Source organism: Euleptes europaea, chromosome 7, assembly GCF_029931775.1.
Source record: "Euleptes europaea isolate rEulEur1 chromosome 7, rEulEur1.hap1, whole genome shotgun sequence".
Lineage (NCBI taxonomy): Eukaryota > Metazoa > Chordata > Lepidosauria > Squamata > Sphaerodactylidae > Euleptes > Euleptes europaea.
Genome location: NC_079318.1, coordinates 78,408,235 through 78,425,823, shown reverse-complemented (window position 1 = coordinate 78,425,823; position 17,589 = coordinate 78,408,235). Strand labels below are relative to the sequence as shown.

General features: G+C 49.4%; 1 protein-coding gene across 4 annotated transcripts; it reads right to left on the bottom strand.

Moving 5' to 3' along the window:
* Positions 1 to 2,429: 2,429 nt before the first annotated feature.
* Positions 2,430 to 16,654, bottom strand: KHK (ketohexokinase). 4 transcript variants are annotated; one of them, XM_056853066.1, is made up of 8 exons: positions 16,544 to 16,654; positions 14,889 to 15,005; positions 12,225 to 12,359; positions 6,053 to 6,125; positions 4,337 to 4,483; positions 3,515 to 3,603; positions 2,727 to 2,884; positions 2,430 to 2,529 (listed from the first exon to the last, which is right to left on the bottom strand). In XM_056853066.1, exons 1-8 carry the CDS (start codon positions 16,633 to 16,635, stop codon positions 2,444 to 2,446), a joined length of 897 nt encoding a protein of 298 aa, XP_056709044.1. In that variant the 5' UTR covers positions 16,636 to 16,654; the 3' UTR covers positions 2,430 to 2,443. The 4 variants fall into 4 exon arrangements, with proteins under 4 accessions (XP_056709044.1, XP_056709045.1, XP_056709046.1 ...); XM_056853067.1 differs by lacking the exon at positions 12,225 to 12,359 and adding an exon at positions 12,018 to 12,152; XM_056853068.1 differs by lacking the exon at positions 6,053 to 6,125 and having other exon boundaries at positions 4,337 to 4,478.
* Positions 16,655 to 17,589: the final 935 nt, after the last annotated feature.

The following is a 17,589-nucleotide window of genomic DNA, read 5'->3' as shown; positions in this document are numbered from 1 at the left end:
AGAACCAATTCCCACTTTCTAGACTTATGATGGGAGGTACAGAAGCACAATGCCTCCCTCTCACTCCATGTTAGGGAGCTGTTAGTATCTATCATGGCTCCTCCCAACACATGAAGCTTCCTTCTATCAAGTCACTCCTTGGTCTATCAAGGCCAGTATTGTCCACTGTGACTGGCAGGAGCTCTCCAGAGTCTCAGGTAGAAGTCTTTCACATCACCTACCAACTGATCCTTTTAACTAGAGAAGCCCAGAATTGAACCTGGGATCTTCAACGTGCAAATCAGATGCTCTACCACTGAGCCACGGCATCTCTCCTAAGTGGGCAGCTGCTGTCTACTGTGCAGGTCCAATAAGGTGAAGGGCACTGACGGCATTGTTCTGGCATCAACATCTCTCGGTCTCCTGTATTTTGGTAAACTCTCTCTGTTTCGCCCTACCAATAAAGTGTCTTTGAACTTGACACATTTCTGTCAGAGATGAAGGAAACAAGCGGCCCTACAACATCTTGGAGGGAGCCAGGCAGGAGACCAGGGCAGTCTGGACTGTGTTTTATGCTGGGCCCTGTCCACAGTAAATCTAGGCTAGCATAGAGCAGAAAAGAACCAGCAATGCTCAAGATTCCAAGACTCGCCATACTAGATCAGATCAACAGATCCCATAGCTTGGCACTCTTTCTACTCACTGTAACCCCACCCCCAATCCTTCATGGAAAGCTACAGTGCCAACATCTGTCCCACAGTGAATCCCCACCATCTATAGATCTTCTGACTAGGGTTGCTAGGTCCCGCTTCACAATCAGCAGGAGGTTTTTGGAGAGGAGCCTAGGAGGGCAGGGTTTAGGGTTAGGGACTTCAATGCCATAGAGTCCTATTGCTAAAGCAGCCATTTTCTCCAGGCAAACTGATTTCTATCGGCTGGAGATCAGTTGTAATAGCAGATCTTCTGCCACCACCTAGAGGTTGGCAACCCTACTTCTGACTGTAGCCTCATGGTTAATAGCCACTATTCCCCACATGTCCATACAGTACTTCTTTAAACTACTTGTTTATCATAAGGCTAGAATTCCTGCCCCCACTGCCTGTGACTCTTCCCGAAGCATAGTGCGTGGAGAGCAGGGTGGATAAAAATCAATATAATTAAAAAAAAAACAACACCAGATTTTTTATTTAAATCAGATTTTTTAAAATAAAAATGTTTTTTGAGGAAAAATCTATCTAAAGATAAATAAATAGTCTTTGGACTATAATGTATCATGAAATAAGGATTAGTTTTAATTACGTAGCATGAGGTATATTCATGCAATGTTTAAATTTTTTGGTAAATGAATTCCATTAATCCGTTCACAATGTCATGCTCTTCCAGATGTTTCTGTAAGATTATTTTGGGCAGTTTTTCTATCTAGAAGATATTATCGCGGATGCTTGGTTTTGCAGTTCTCAAAACTGAATTGGTGCTTGTAGAGATAACATGCCTCTTCTTCATAGCAAAAATGTTATAAAATAAACATACAGAGTTGAAGGAAAGACCTTAATCCTATAATTCCTTTGCAAATCTATGTATACAGAATCAACCCCTTACCTCCTAAATTTAAAGAAGTTCAATGAATAGAAGATTGTTTGGAGTGGAATAGATCTGCGAAAGGAGCGAAGTGTGAGGATGGAGGGGCAAGCAGTAAAAAGTAGAAGTGAAACCTTTTGAGCAGAATACTCCACAAGTCTTTATGTAGAAAACCATGATTTAAATCAAGGGCATTTTCACACATGCTGAATAATGCACTTTCAAAGCAATTTAACAATCGTTTGCAAGTGGATTTTGCTGCTTTACACCGCAAAATCCAACTGCCAAGTGCATTATTCAGTATGTGCGAAAGGGCCCTAAATCTTACTGACTAGTGATTTAAATTGTAAATCTACCCTGGCAGAGAGTGCATAGAAAGAGTGCCAAATTCCAGAGCCTGATTTCCCCTTGGCTGCAACTTCTCCCTTCCTCCCCTTGCCATTTTGAAAGACACAGAATGCCACAACTGTATCCAGATGCCTGCTCCTTACTCTTGTCCAGGGGTCTTCTCTGAATTGTAGTCTGTACTGCTCCTCCTGGCTGCCCGGGAGACAGACAGCCTTCCTCCGCCAACCTTTTGTGTAGGACTTGCACGTAGAGCCAGCCACAATCTGTACATTTGAGCGCTTTTATTGATCTTTACTTGACAAGTGGCAACACAAGAGAATCCCCATTGGGGACAAGAGGGCCAGGGCCAGCCAGAGCAAGCGGCACAGTGCGTGCAGGGCAGCAAGTCAGGCTTGGCCTATCCCTTTCCCACCAGCTGAGAGTTGCATAGAGGCAGCACCAGTGTCCATGGTGCGGGTGCAGTGCAGGAGTGGGAGGTTTTGGTCCTTGGCTTAGAGGAGGGTCCCAGACCCAGCAGTCACATATTCCAGAATGCAGTTCACACGATCCCATCATAGCCGTGCACCCCACACTTCCGGCCAGCCACCTGGCACCCATAGGTGATGGCCTCATGAAGGGGTCTCCCTGCCACAGAAAGCAGAGCGTCAACTGTATCCAAAACACAGAGAGGCACAGCTAGCAGCCTGTCTGAATCTGCTAAGACCCGAAGGGTGAATCTGCAGAGGGAAGCATCTCATACATCTGCCCTAGTGCTATTTGACAAGGCAGTGGAACTGGACAGAACTGTGGGAGGGGGGAGGGAGAAGGATCCCAGTACTCACCCCTGCTTAGGGAAAGGATAACAGCAGCGTTGAACGTGTCTCCAGCCCCCAGCGTGTCCACGACAGTGTCGGGGACGAAGGCGTCTGAGTGGACCAGTTGCCCATCTGGTCCCATCGCATCGGCTCCATTCTCAGCCCAAGCACAAATCAAGGTGGCCCTGAGAGGGAGGGGGTAGGCGAAGGAGGGAGTTTGTGGGGTAAGAATGCAAGAGACCCCTCCCAACATGCTCCCCACTTGCAAACACTGCACCCCACTCAATCCAAACGACCCAAAGGGGCAGAGCAGAAGCCGGGTGTCTTGCCATTCAAGTGGGATGGATGACGCCTTTGCTGTCCCCACCCCAGTGGGGGCTAGGTAGTGGTGTAACTAAAGAAAGCAGTATTTCAGTGGAAGTGGGGGGGGGGGGAAGAGACATTTGCAGTACAAATACACATGTCCTCATGCTCACCTCCAGAAAGATGAGAAGCCACCAGTTTGAGCGGTAGCCAAGACAGCAGCTTTAGTTTGGGATCAAGAAATATTTCCAAACCAGGTGGGCCAATTGGTGGGGAGGAATTGCAACAGAGGGCCAATTAGTCTCATTCTACGGCTTGCTCGATGAAGAGTGTTAAGGGCAGCTGTCAACCATGGGTTAAATCGGAAACTTTCTCCTACTGCTGGAGGGAACCCTCTGCTCTTTGGCTCCATCCCACTGTTCCACTTCATACATTCCCCTCTCCTCCAAGCACTGGCTCTATGAGACATTTCCAGCCTTGCCACCCCACCTGACTTTGTGGCTTCCACCTACCCTGCTTTCACACGCCTGTACAGCCCTTTCACAGCTTCAGCAGCAGAGCAGAAACCAAAATCTTTAGCCACATCCTTGCTGACAAACACCTGGAGGAAGAGAACAGCAACAGAATCACCATCACTTCAAACCACTTTGCCCAGCCCAGCCGCCTGTCTGCCAAAGGCTTGGGGTGCAGGGGCTTCATGAGCAGGCCCTGAAAGGAACGCTGCGCACACAGGAAGTTGCTTTTTACTGTGCCACACTATTGCTTTATCAAGCTCAGTATTGCTTACTCTGAATGGCAGAGACTCTCCTCAGCTAGAGGTCTTCCACATCACCTGATCCCTTTTAACTGGAAATGCTGGAGACTGAACCCAGGACCTTCTGCTTGCAAAGCAGATATTCAACCACGGAGCCACAACCCCTCCCATGGTTCTTCTCTACTATACTGTTGTTAAAATGAGCTCGCTGAACATGCCAGCTGCCCTGACTTGTAGCTGAAGAAATGGATGTGACGGTCAACGGCAGAAGGCCAATGGAGCCACTAAAATACATTTTGACTTTCCAAGTATCTTAGCATTACAGATGCTTCCACAGGGTTTTTTGTAATGCTACAGACCAGGTCTCTATAGCAGCTCCTGGTCAAAAACACTGCAGAGGATGTGGGGCTCAATCCTTGGCCTTGCTATATAACTACTAATGGGGCAACAGCTGCCTGGTACACCATGATCCAGGCTGGAATGCCTGTCTTTGGTTTGTTCCTCAGCAACCTCCTTCCCAAGTCTAGCCAAGACACCCCTTTAGATTCCTGACAGCTCCCACCCTTCTGGAGTTCCCTACCACATCTCCATAGCCAAAGAGCTGGTATAGTTCTTGCCGTGGCTTCTCCACCTCCACAGACGTGGCCACTCGTTGAGATTCAGAGCAGGTTTGGTTATACTCCTCTACCCGTCGCAGCATCTTCACCTGTTCAGAGGCGTTCCTGCCCTGGGAAGAGAGTTGCTCTTAGTGGGGGCAGGCTATTCAGGTTGTCTGCACAGACACCTCTGCCCATCCCACCTCTTGGAATAGCTGAACCTTCCACTCTGTGGAGACCCCCCCCCACTGTGAGTACTACAAGTTGAGTGGTGAGAACTGTCGGGGTGGACCCCTGCCCCTTCCCATTTCTCCAGCTGTGGCTGCAAGCACCCTGCTCCACCTCTGACACTCGGCATTTTCATAATGCTTCATAGATATGATCTCACGATAACACAACAGTCCTGCAATGCAGGCCAGTATTATCATCACCCGCAAATTTCTGGAGCTGTCTTCTCAGGTGTTCCATGTACGCCGTGGGGATATTAAGCTTTTCTCTAGTCTTGGGGCTTTTGCAAACACACAACCTCACCGCCCTGGGAATCCAGCCCTGGGACCGAGGCTGAGCCAACAGCTGCTTATATAAAATTGCCTTATACTGTCTAACCACTGATTCATCTGGCCTAGGACTGTGCCTTCTCACCAGCAGCGGCTAAGACAGAACTCTTTCCAAGGGACCAAAGTGAAGACCTTCTGCATGCAAAGGAAGAGCCATGTACCCAACTGCTAAAGTTATCGTCCAAGGCCCTGTTTTGGGTCATCTCTCCCAAAGTTAGGCAGGTGGCCACCTGAGAAAGGACCTTTTTGGCCATGGCATCAAAACTATGGAACTCTCTCCCTATGGCTATTCATCTGTCTTCTGTCATTGTTTTCCACCAGCAGCTAAAGACTTTTTTGTTTCATCTGGAGTTCCCTCAACGACCCCTCCTTCCTGCTGTATGTCTTAATTGCCATTTTAGGTACTTTTAATATTGTTCATATTGTTTGACCTGTTATCCACCTTGGTGGCCCTCAATGGGCACAAAGGCAGCAAACAAATTTTGGAAGGAAGTGTTCTCCTTGACGCATTCAGCGTTTATTTATTGACGGTCCTCATTGGAGATTTTAAATTGTGGTCATGAATGTGTTTTTTTAATAATCGTTTTATTTATATTGTAAGCTGCCTTGAGTTCTGCAAGGCAGAAAGGCTAATAAATGTTTAAATAAGCATCTGCAAAGGGACACACGACTTGGTGGTCTCAGCAGCAAGACAACAGTCAGCAAAGCACCACCCACCAATGAGCAAAAGTGTACCCATATATCAAATGCAGATCTTCTCAAAGGGCTCTGCCATCCCATATTCCACAGGCAGAGTTGTTTTTATACCCCGCTTTTCTCTATCTTTAAGAGTCTCAAAGTGGCTGACAAGTGCCTTCCCTTCCCCTCCCCACAACAGGCACATTATGAGGTAGGTGGGGCTGAGAGAGTTGTGAGAAAACTGTGACTGGCCCAAGGTCAGCCAGCAGGCTGCATGTGGATGAGTGGGGAATCAAACCTGGTTCTCCAGATTAGAGTCTGCTGCTATTAACCACTACACCATGCTGGCAGATAGAAACGGAAAAGGTCAGCATCCCAGGCTGCGGTCTTACTAGGGAGCAAGCCCCATTCTATTCAGTGGGTATACTTCTGACTCGCCACGCTTAGGATTGCAGTCTCACTCACCTCCCAGTGAACCCACTTGTATTGAGACAGGTCAACCTGCTCAAAATCAGCATCCGTCACATCTGGCAGGTTGCTGCAGAGAGGGGTGGGAGGGACAGATGTGGGGGGACAAGGATCGATGAGCTGGCAGAGGACACAGGTTATGGTGACCCCTCCCCTCCACCACCCAGGTTATTTATTTAAACCAACAGAGCAGGAACGCAGACCGCCACGATCAAAATGCATACCTGTCGAAAAATAATTGACAGAGAACCACCCTAATCCCGCCACTTACCCTATTCAACTCTGCCTTCCCTGTCTGGTCGCCAACCACACACAAAGAATTCAGACAGTCTAGAACTGTGTTTCCATGGCACCGGTCCAGGCGTTTCTGGGCAGCTCACAGCCAAGGCATTAAGGAACTGTGTGTGTGTGTGTAAAGTGCCGTCAAGTCGCAGTCGACTTATGGCGACCCCTTATGGGGTTTTCAAGGCAAGAGGTGGTTTGCCAGTGCCTTCCTCTGTATAGCAACTCTGGACTTCCTTGGTGGTCTTCCATCCAAATACTAACCAGGGCTGACCCTGCTTAGCTTCTGAGATCTGACAAGATCAGGCTAGCCTGAGCCATCCAGGTCAGGGCATTAAGGAGCTAGCCATACCTATCTTTCGCCCTCAGGAACCAGTATACAGAGGCAGACTGCTTCTGAACATGGAGGCTCTGTTTATGAGTTGCATGTGGGGCTGACTCTGCAGGCACAATGGTAGCTTCAGAGAGCAATTCTAAGTGTTGGCTTCGACTTACGAAGGCCTGAAGAGTTTGTTCCTTACATCTTGAAGAGGTCATGACAGTGTGTCCAAGAAGCCTGGCCTATTAATTCCTTGCCCTAAAATTTGAACAGAACACTGGGGTTCTCTTGGACCCAGGCTTAGCACTGGATATACAGATGGCAGCTGTGGCCAGGGGTGTAGTTTACCTGCTTCGACAGGTTAGCCAGCTGCAGCCTTTGCTGGGCGGAGAAGATCTGTCCACTGTGGTACATGCCCTGGTTACATCTAGGTTAGAGTACTGCAACATGCTCTCCATGGGGCTGCGCTTAAGAAGTGTTCAGAAACTTCCATTGGTGCAGAATGCTGCAGCCAGGATGTTGACTGGAGTGGGTCATAGGTGCCATATAACTCCAATCTTGGCCCATCTACATTGGCTTCCAATTAGTTTCTAGGTACAAGCAAAAACACTGGTTTTGACCTTTAAAGCCCTAGATGGTTTGGGACCAGCACGCCTGAAGGGCTGCCTACTCCCTTGTGAACCTACCCAACCACTATGGTCATCTTCTGAGGCCCTGCTTCGGGTGCCCCTGCCTTTAGGCGGGTGGCAACCCAGGAGTCCTGACCTGGATGGCCCAGGTTAGCCCGATCTCGTCAGATCTCAGAAGCTTAGAAGGGTTGGTTCTGGCTAGAACTTGGATGGGAGACCACCAAGAAATCCCAGGTTCACTATGCAGAGGAAGGCAAACCACCCGTTAGTCTCTTGCCTTGAAAACCCTACAAGGTCACCATACGTTGGCTGCAACTGGACAGCAGTTTACACACACACACAAACCAGGAGGCCTTCTTAGTCATGGCACCCAAACTCTGAAACGCCTGTCTCCAGGGAGATTCGTCTGAACCCTCTGTTGCCATCTCCACCAGCAGGTGAAGACTTCATTTTGTTTGGCATCCCTTCAGCGACCCCACTTTCCTGCCCAAGGTTTTATGTCTTTGTATGTATTTTAGCTCTTGTTTTATTGATGTGTTTTTTGAGTTGGTATTCATCATTTTACAATTTGGGTTTTATTATGTATGTTTTAGTTTGTTAGCTGCCTTGGTGGCCCCTGTGAGGGCAGGAAGGCAGGATAAAAAATTTGTAAAATAAAAACGAAACTGCCAATATATGGGGAGAAGTGTTCGTGGGAGATGCCACAGAATTTTGTTTCCCCTGGAGACTGTCAAAGTCTGAGCCTAGCATCTTCAAGAAATGCTGTAAGACCTTTGCATTCAGACTGGCTTCCTGGCAGAGGGGCTGTGCTGTGCAGGTCAATTCTTCATGTTTTTCACATTACAGAAGAGTAGAGTGTAGTTTGCAGAAGTACGAATGACCGGAACAGGCCTCAACCCCTCTCCCCACACACAAACAAGCACTAGATCCTCTCACTCTCCGCTCTGAAATATCCAAGGGGGAGAGTCGCCTGGGTGAAAGGAAGCTGGTTTGGGCCAGCACACAGTACCAGTAAGAAAGTGGTTGAAATGGGTACTTCCCACCTTGCACTTCGAGTCCCCTTGAGAGAGACAGTACTGGTAAGAAGTTTACGTTACTTTGATGCCCAAGGGTAGCCCATCTTATTAAACATCCCAGCATGCAATGCATCAGATGAGACACCGATGAATGGGCAGTTTACCTAAGGGCATCACCAGCTGCTTGACCTTGCCTTTTTTTGGTTGCCATGGAAACCACTTGGCCTTTGGCTGTTCTGGCAGTGACTGACCTTAGGCCTATTGCATTCACCGGTGTACAAGAGAGGCTCCATTTCCCATAAGAGATAGGTTGAGGGCTACGGTGATTGGGCAAGCCTGCCCAAATCCTAGAGATATGGGGCCTAACTGTGGTTCTTCCATTTGGAAAAGAAAAGTCACCTTCTGAGTTTGAGTGCCATGACTAAGAAGAGTTGTAGTTTGGCCTGCCAAGCACCCCAAACTACAACTCTCACCTTTTCAGCTAATGGGCCCCTACTACCACCACGGTGTGGTATGGAGAGTTGTAGTTTGGGGTGCTTGGCAGGCCAAGGGTTAATAGTTGACTCTCAGCCCCCATGTTGGGAACTGGACTCTATCCCATTTCAATTATTAACCACTAGAACCCTCAAAACCTGCCCCAGGGCAAAGGCCGCCCGGAAGACATTCCAGGACCTGCGCAGGCCCCCAAGAATCATTAACCAGGGCTTGACGCTCTACTGGCAGTAGGAGCTCTGGGTCCACCCCCCCTAAAGACCCTCCCCAGGAAGAGTTCACTTGAGCACAACCCCACATTTAAATGGTGAGGCTGAATATTTGCTAGCGATGCGTCCTAAGGAGCAGGGATAGGAGTGAAAAGAAGACAGTGGAAAGCCCTCTGAAGGAGTATCAAATAAGTGGGAAGGGAGGGCATCCTCTCAGAGCACGAAGGGGGGGGCACACAGAGACACCCCCCAAAGTCACAGAAGCCTTGCCCCACTCCCACTGCACAATGGCAGCCTTTCCTTCTGCCGTGTATCACTGGGCCCAGGTGAGCCTATCTGCAAGGCCACGGCCTCTCACCTTCCACTGTGGAGATTCCAGGTGTGCCCCCTGCTCTGGTCTAGAAGCTCTCACACCCGCAACTCTCAATCCGTGAGTCAAAAAGACTCTGGGAGGGAGGGAATATCACAAGAAAAGAAACAACGGTGTGCAATTACCAGGATGGACAATCAGGAATTAACATTGACGAAGATGATTGGCTGCATTGTGTAGAATTAGTAGGTGAATCTATGGAGAATTAAGTGAGTCAGATCTTTCTTGATCGTGCACAAATGGTTTTTTCCCTCCCACTGGGTGGCGCCACTCTGGGAACCTGCTTGGGTGGTGGGGACTCTTTTGACCTGCTCAGGCAAGCCCTTACACAAGTCCTGATTCGAAGCACTGTCTTTGAACCCTAGCACCATAAGCTAGAGGTTAAAGAACCCCACATATTTTTGGCTTGTAATTTCCAACATAGCCATGGCTGTGGGCCAGAGGATGAAAAACTGAGGATGAAAAAATATATATATCTGAACTTGCATGTCTTGGCTGCTGAACCATTTACTTATTGAGCAGCATCCCTCTCTCTGAGCCTCAGTTCCCCCAGCCTGTAAAAGGGCAACGTCAACCAGTATGTTGGGTTGCCAGCCGTCTTTCAATGGCTGCGCAGTCAGAAAAAATTCAGCAGATTTTCTGCATGCCAAGCTTTTACCTGCTGAACTTGTGCCTGTCAAAAGGGGCCACCTTAAAACGTCACGACGACCAACAAGATAGCAATCAAAAAGCACTTTGTACATCAAGCCTACTAGGGGGATAATTAATATTAGTCACTGATAACAGGGGAAGAGAGAGAGGGAAAAACCACACTCAACAGAGCTCCTTTTCCCACATGGTTTGCAATATTTTGCACAAAGGCAGGACAAGCTGGAAAGGTGGGAATCCACAGGAACTCCCACCAGGTCAAAGTTAAAAGTCCAGAAGCTCTGGCTCCATGTTTTTTTTCCTCCCGAAATTCTGAACTTAAGTGTCATAATTCCCAGCTCCCAGGCAGCATTTGCACAATTTATGAGGATGGTGCCTTCCACAGTTATGCCGAAGCATCTAGCACAGTGGCTAAGAGAATGAGTTGCGCTCTAGGAGGCTCCTAGTTCAAACATCCCTTCTGCCACAAACTCACTTGCCTTAGGCAAGTCCTTTTTCGAGGTCCATTTCCTCTGCAACACGGGATGATAACAGAGGCCTACCTTCCACGGGTGTTGTGAGGATGAATTAAAACAAGATGCAAGAAGGGCTGTGAACCACTGAAAACGTGATACACGCACTTGTTATTAAGGAGATACGGCTTTGCTATTCAGGGCTGAGAAGAGCCACCTCTGTCAACATTCTCTCTTTGGACAACTGTTAAAAGGGCAGGAGTCCAGCCTTCCTTTGCAGCTGGGCCCTCAGAGTGCAACAGATGTGCAGAAATATGGCTGGGAAGTTCTGGCAGGGCTTCTGACCCATGCTTCACTTGCTATATTTCGGTATATTGCCCAGACAAGCACTGCTGGCGGGGGGGGGGATTGGCAGCCCTGTTCTGGAGACTGTACTTCACCTCTCCACGGGCTTCAGCCTCCCCACACAAAGAATACGAGAAGGCCAAGCCACGCTGACTTAGTCTGCTCCTGTGGCTGTGGTCAGAATTGCTGTGCGAGGGATGGGCTTTAAGCCCCCCCCTTTGCAAGGTCCATAGCCCAGTCACTGAGAACGTGCCTTGCATGCCGAAGGTCCCTGGTTCAATCCCTCATATCTCCAGTTATATAGGGCCTCTTGGGAAAGGCCCTAGAGAATGGTTGCCAGGCAAATCAGACAGTGCTGGACCCAGTGGCAGCTTTGCTTTTGTTTAAGGGGAGGACCAAAGCTCAGTGAGAAAGTACATGTCTGGCATGCAGAAGGACCCTGGCATCTCCGCCTAAAGGATCCCAGACAGCTGATGATGAGAAGTCTTTTTTTCTGCCAGAGACACTGGAAAGCCACTTCCAGTCAGAGCAGACAATACCATTGATCAATGGTTGGCTTTAGTATTGGTAAATTCTTATGTCCAGCTATGCAGCTCTTCCACACAAAAGCCAAAAATCAGCAGAACACAGTTTTGGCCCTACAATTCCGATTCCCAAGAGCCTCTGCTTTTGGAGTTTTGATCCTTCTGCAAAGGCAATGCAGGTAGAATCGGAGAAGGCGATGAGATTGCTAAATAAGACTTCCCCGGGGGCCAGCATATTTTCCTGCTGCTTCTCCATGATCAGCAGACTTTTAAAAAAATGCATAATAGTAAGACACTGGGTTCAACCACACAGCTATGCAAATATGCCTGAGGTGCAAGTCACATGACCAAATGCTTCCTGATGCAAAACATTCAGAATTCAGTCAGACCTGAGTACTCCTCTGAATCAAAGACCCTCTCCAGAATGATGGGAGGAACAAGCCGATATACTCTGGAGTGCACTCCTCCTCTCTTGACGGAAAAGGAATGGAAGCATGAAACAGGTGAAATCATTGTTAATACCAACATGGCCCTAGTGTCTCATGTCAGGAAGTGGTTGGCCAAGGACAAAGGGGCTTGCTAGAGCAGGCCTGGTCCCTAAGGCAAATGGCAGAGGGCCCTGTGGTGCCACCCATTGGCAGGGGGGATTAGAAGCAGCAGCCAGGCCGGGCCTTACGTGTCAAAGAGAGTGACTGTCCGAGAGCCATTGGAGTTGTTGACGATGCAGCAGGCACATGGTGTCTCCCCCTGGCTCTGCCAGACCACATGAGCCACATTCACGCTGCGGCGCTGGAAATCAGACAGGACGAATCTTGGGGGCCAGGGAAGGGGGAGAGAAAGAGGAGGGTTAGAGCCGAAAGCGAGGAACACTCTGCCTACGCACCTAGCGGCGTGCAGGATGGTGCGGGTGCCTGCCGTCATGTTGCTGATCACCATCGAGATGGGCAACGCACATGCCAGGTGCTCGGCCACGTGGGCAAGGTCCACCTTGTAGCGCTGGAAATCGTCACGGACAAAGCTGGGTGTGCAGAGAACAGGAGCATCTTGGGGAGGGCCCTCTGTCTGTAGGGATGGAACAGAAGCCAGGAGCCCTGGTTCCCAACCAGAACAGCCACTCCTGGTAGCCAACAGGTACTAGACCCCAAAGAGCGCTGGGACCTGCAGCGGACGTTCAAGTGAGACAGTGATCCTCATGCCAAGGGGGCTTAAATCTATCCAGGGAACCCAAGCCTCTCTGCCCCAATCTAGTCCATTTCCCTTCCCGTGGAAGGCAACAGAGTCTCATATTCGTCACTCCATCCCTTCCCACAACAAGTGAGATGCAAGCAGATAGGACTTCTTCTGCCCTAAGCAGGGAATGATGCAAGTAGGCGGCTTTGAAGACTGCCTGTCCTTTTACAGTTTGTGCCATTTAAAGGAGCCAATTTCTTGCTAGCCAAAAATGGTGCATTTAAATACCTTGTTCTTTCAAAGGGCGCTTTCACGCATGCCGAATAATGCACTTTCAGTGCACTTTGCAGCTGGATTTTACTGTGTGAAACGGCAAGATCCACTTGCAAACCATCATTAAAGGGCACTGAAAGTGGAATGAAAGTGCATTATTCAGCTTGTGTGAAAGCGCCCTTACGTGACACCAAAATCTCACCCCCAGATAATTGCGGTTGGTTTTGAAAAAATGAAAGCAGCCCTAGGCTCTACGTTCTTGAATGCTTTCACCTGGAAGGCAGACCCATTCCTTAATCTAGACTTTGAGAAGTTAATTTGAGCCTGTGAGAAAGGCAGACTGGAGATTAAATCAACAAACTGTACCTACCTAGTGGTGACTAAAAGCATTCTGCCCATGTTTAGAGGCACAGGCTTCATTATGGCCCATGTTCAAGGGTTCAGTCCCACTATTCTAAAGAGGCCAGGGCTCAGAGAAACTCTATACACGAGCAGAGACACCTGCTCTGTTTTCACATATTCAAAAGCCAGATCCTGACATTTAAAAGGGGCTCCTGAATGCATTGTCAAAACCAAAGCAAGATCTGGAAACTGTGGCAGGCAGCTGCGAATAAAGAGGCCCAGGGCTCGACATTCTCTACTAGCCCAGAGATGCACCAGGGCTCTCCCTCCCTCCTAAGCAGCCAAGCGTGGCCAGAACCAGAGAGCCAGTTTGACCCTTGCGTCTGAACCTCAGGCTATGCTTGGCATGTTTGCCAACTGACCCGGGGCAGACTGTGGCGTGCTTCCGTTCCAGGGACATGAGCATCTCCACAAGGAAGAATAAAGGGTTACGGCAGGACAGCAGAGGGGGGGAAAGGTGCTAAAACTGAGGTGAGTTCTACTTGTTATTCATTTATTAAGGCATTTATATCCTGCCTTTCCTCTTGGTTCAAGGCAGCTTTTAAGAGAAGAGATGGCCCCAGAAGAAGAAGAGCTGGTTTTTATATGCCAACTTTCTCTGCCTTTTTAAAGGAGAAGCAAACCAGCTTTCAATCTCCTTCCCTTCCTCTCCTCACAACAGACACTTTGTGAGGTAGGTGGGGCTGAGAGAGTTCAGAGAGAACTGTGACTGGCTCAAGGTCACCCAGCTGGCTTCACGTGGAGGAGTGGGGAAACTAACCCGGTTCACCAGATTAGAGTCCGCCACTCATGTGGAGGAGTCAGGAATCAAACCCGGTTCTCCAGATTAGCGTCTGCTGCTCTTAACCACTACACCACACTGGCTCTCTAGGAAATTCATTCCACTACCACTACCCTGAATATTGCCTTGGAGGCTGTGCTGAGAGGCCATTCCACAGAGTACCAGAAAAGAGTCTGGAACCTACCCTTGCCGCACAGCAGAGGAGACCTGCGGGGCCTTTCTTCCTTGGCCCTTTCTGTGACAGTGAAATTACTACTTTCTTCAAGTACTTGAAGGGCTGTCACATAGAGGAGGATGCAGAGTTGTTTTCTGTTGCCCCAGAAGGTCGGACCAGAACCAACGGGTTGAAATTAAATCAAAAGAGTTTCCATCTAGACATTAGGAAGAATTTTTTAACAGAGCAGTTCCTCAGTGGAACAGGCTTCCTCGGGAGGTGGTGAGCTCTCCTTCCCTGGAGGTTTTTAAGAACAGGTTAGTTGGCCATCTGTCAGCAATGCTGAGTCTATGACCTTAAGCAGATGATGAGAGGGACGGTATCTTGGCCATCTTCTGGCCATGCAGTAGGGGTCACTGTGTGTGTGTGTGTGGGGTGGAGGTAGTTGTGAACTTCCTGCATTGTGCAGGGGGTTGGACTAGATGACCCTGGTGGTCCCTTCCAACTCTATGATTCTATGATACTACCCCAAACTAGTTGGGCACTACCCAAATGGCAACAGCTTTGCCAACCCAAGCTAGTCTGTCTTCCTGTTGACCAAGGGCAAGGGAGTAGAGAGTAATGTTGTGTCTACCCTTCTCTCCCACCCCGATGCTCATACACTTGTGCACACACAATTACGTGCTGGGATCCTGCTTAAGTCCGGCAGGCAACCCTTTTCTCCAGGGACTGAAGGAGAAAAGGTGCAAGGCTCCCCCCACACTTACTTTGCAGCATGGCCTGGAGCCAGTGAGCCCATAAAAGCACAGGGTGCCCCAAGCAGAGACAAGACCGTGCAGGTGTTGGAGGCGTTCCCCCCTCGCTGCCAGCGCTGCGACAGACACCTGGAAACACACCAAAGGCCAGCCTCAGCGGGGCTCACTCTTTTGTGCAAAGAACAATTTGCAGAATAAAATGCACAATCTCGATTCTTTACAACAGCACTTCAGATAGCCACTTGGGTAGGTATTAGCAATTTTAAAACTTGACATTTACTTATTTATTTACGCTATAGTCCACCTTTCACACTAGGACTCAAGGTGGATTACAAAGGAGAGTCAATACAGTCAACAGGATGGGACATTCAATATGCAATGCAATAAAAGGTAAAGGTCCCCTGTGCAAGCACCGGGTCATTCCTGACCCATGGGGTGACGTCACATCCCAACATTTCCAAGGCAGACTTTGTTTTGCGGGGTGGTTTGCCAGTGCCTTCCCCAGTCATCTTCCCTTTACCCCCAGCAAGCTGGGTACTCATTTCACCGACCTCGGAAGGATGGAAGGCTGAGTCAACCTCGAGCCAGCTACCTGAAACCGACTTCCGTCGGGATCGAACTCAGGTCGTGAGCAGAGCTTTTGACTGCAGTACTGCAGCTTAACACTCTGTGCCACGGGGCTCTTAAGCAATGAAATAGGACTGTAGAAATCTGAAAACAGAACTGAAGCAAAGCATAAATATTAATACGACATGTTAAACGACGCAAAAATGATATAGTTGGATCTGATTTACACCAACTAGAAGTAGAAACTATATACAGTAGTACAGCCCAAAGTGGTAGATCACGATGGGTCAGTCTGTATTACTCTGTAGCAGCAGAAAAGAGCAAGAGTCCAGTAACACCTTAAAGACCAACACATTTTTTGGCAGGGTATCAGCTTTCTGAAGAAGTGAGCTGTGGCTCACGAAAGCTCATACCCTGCCAGAAATTTTGTTAGTCTTTAAGGTGCTACTAGACCAGAGTGGGATTGCAAATGTTGGGGCCAAACTTCCAGAACTAGGCAGAGCTCGCAATTTGCTAGGATGCCAAAGCACTTCCAGGGCAGTAGCAGCCCTAACAGGACTGAGCAATGCCAGCAACCACTAGATTTGGCCTCTAGGTAGAGCGACATCATCACCGATTAGCTACTACAAAACCGGTGTTGCACCAACTCCTGTCAATAGATGGGAACGGGGTAAGTGGGGAGGAGAAGAAGCCACATACAGAACTACTGGAAGAGAAGCAGTGTAGTCCGGATTAAGGAGCACACAGACCCTTTTTGATTACCTTCTCTGGAGGTTTTTAAGCAGAGGCTAGATGGCCGTCTGTCAGCAATGCTGACTCTGTGACCTTAGGCAGATCATGAGAGGGAGGGCATCTTCTGGGCATGGAGTAGGGGTCACTGGGGTGTGTGTGTGTGTGGTGGTGGGGGGAGGTAGTTGTGAATTCCCTGCATTGTGCAGGGGGTTGGACTAGATGACCCTGATGACCTGAAGCCCCCTCACCCGAGGGCCTGGCTTTTCCCCCACCCCAGAAAGGAGAGTCAATACAGTCAACAGGATGGGACATCCAATAAGCCATGCAATAAAAGATAAAGGTCCCCTGTGCAAGCCCCCGGCACGCACCTGGTGTCCGTGTCCTCCGCCGGGTAGCTATCCACCACGCTGATGATATCCAGGCACACGAGGCCGACGCACAGGACCTGCTTCTCCCCCATGGATGCTGGGCGAGGCCGGGGGTGCCGAGCGCCCCTGCTGTACAGCGCCTGGCGCGCAGCGGAGGCCACCGACCCCGCGCCCAGCCCAGCCCGGCTGCACCGCAACCCTCCTCGCCCCCGCTGGCCGCCAAGCCCCCTCGCCTGGTCCGCCTGCAGCCACCGCGCCCTCGCCGATTGGTTCCTTTCTTGCACTATGCAAATGAGCACCACCCCATTGGCCGCGGTCCCCTTTCCCCCCCCCCTTCGGTCCGCCCATGAAATTAGTCTCGCCAATCAGGCGAACGGGCGTTCCTTCGGTCCTGCTCCGCTCCTTCCGGTTGTTCGGTGGGGCTCCTTGGAGCGCTCCCGTAGCGCCATGCGCAACATTTAAGGTTGCAATGCTAGTTCTGACTAAACGGAGGCTGTCGTACGTTGGTCACATTATGAGAAGGCAAGAGCCACTGGAAAAGACAGTCATTTGCCAAATTCTGGAATACCTTGTACGATTTGTTATGCCAATAAAGGTTTTTGAATTTGAATTTTGACAGTCATGCTAGGAAAAGCTTGCCAAGCCTCCCCGGGATATTGGCGAAGGCTTTCACGGTCAGAGTTGTTTTCTTTCCTGATGTTTCGCCAGCAGCTGTGGCAGGCATTTTCAGAGGAGTAACGCTGAAGGAAAAGACCGTCATGATAGGAAAAGTTGAGGGCATCAGGAAAAGAGGAAGACCCAACAGGAGATGGATGGACTCAATAAAGGAAGCCACCGCCTTCAATTTGCAAGATCTGAGCAAGGCTGTCAAATATAGGACATTTTGGAGGACTTTCACTCATAGGGTCGCCGTGAGTCGGAAGCGACTTGACGGCACTTAAAACACACACGCAGCACTGAAGGACAGTGTCTCTCAGGGTCAAGTGTGTAGGAAGAGTAATATATAGTCAGAAGGGGGTTGGGATTGAGCTGAGTCATTGTCCTGC

Coding starts and splice junctions, on each gene's coding strand:
- KHK (XM_056853066.1), bottom strand. CDS start 16,635: ATGGGGGAGAAGCAGGTCCTGTGCGTCGGCCTCGTGTGCCTGGATATC. Junction 4,484..6,052: donor ACAAGTGGGTTCACTGGGAG/GTGAGTGAGACT, acceptor CTCTCTTCCCAG/GGCAGGAACGCCTCTGAACA. Junction 2,530..2,726: donor TATCCTTTCCCTAAGCAGGG/GTGAGTACTGGG, acceptor TTTCTGTGGCAG/GGAGACCCCTTCATGAGGCC.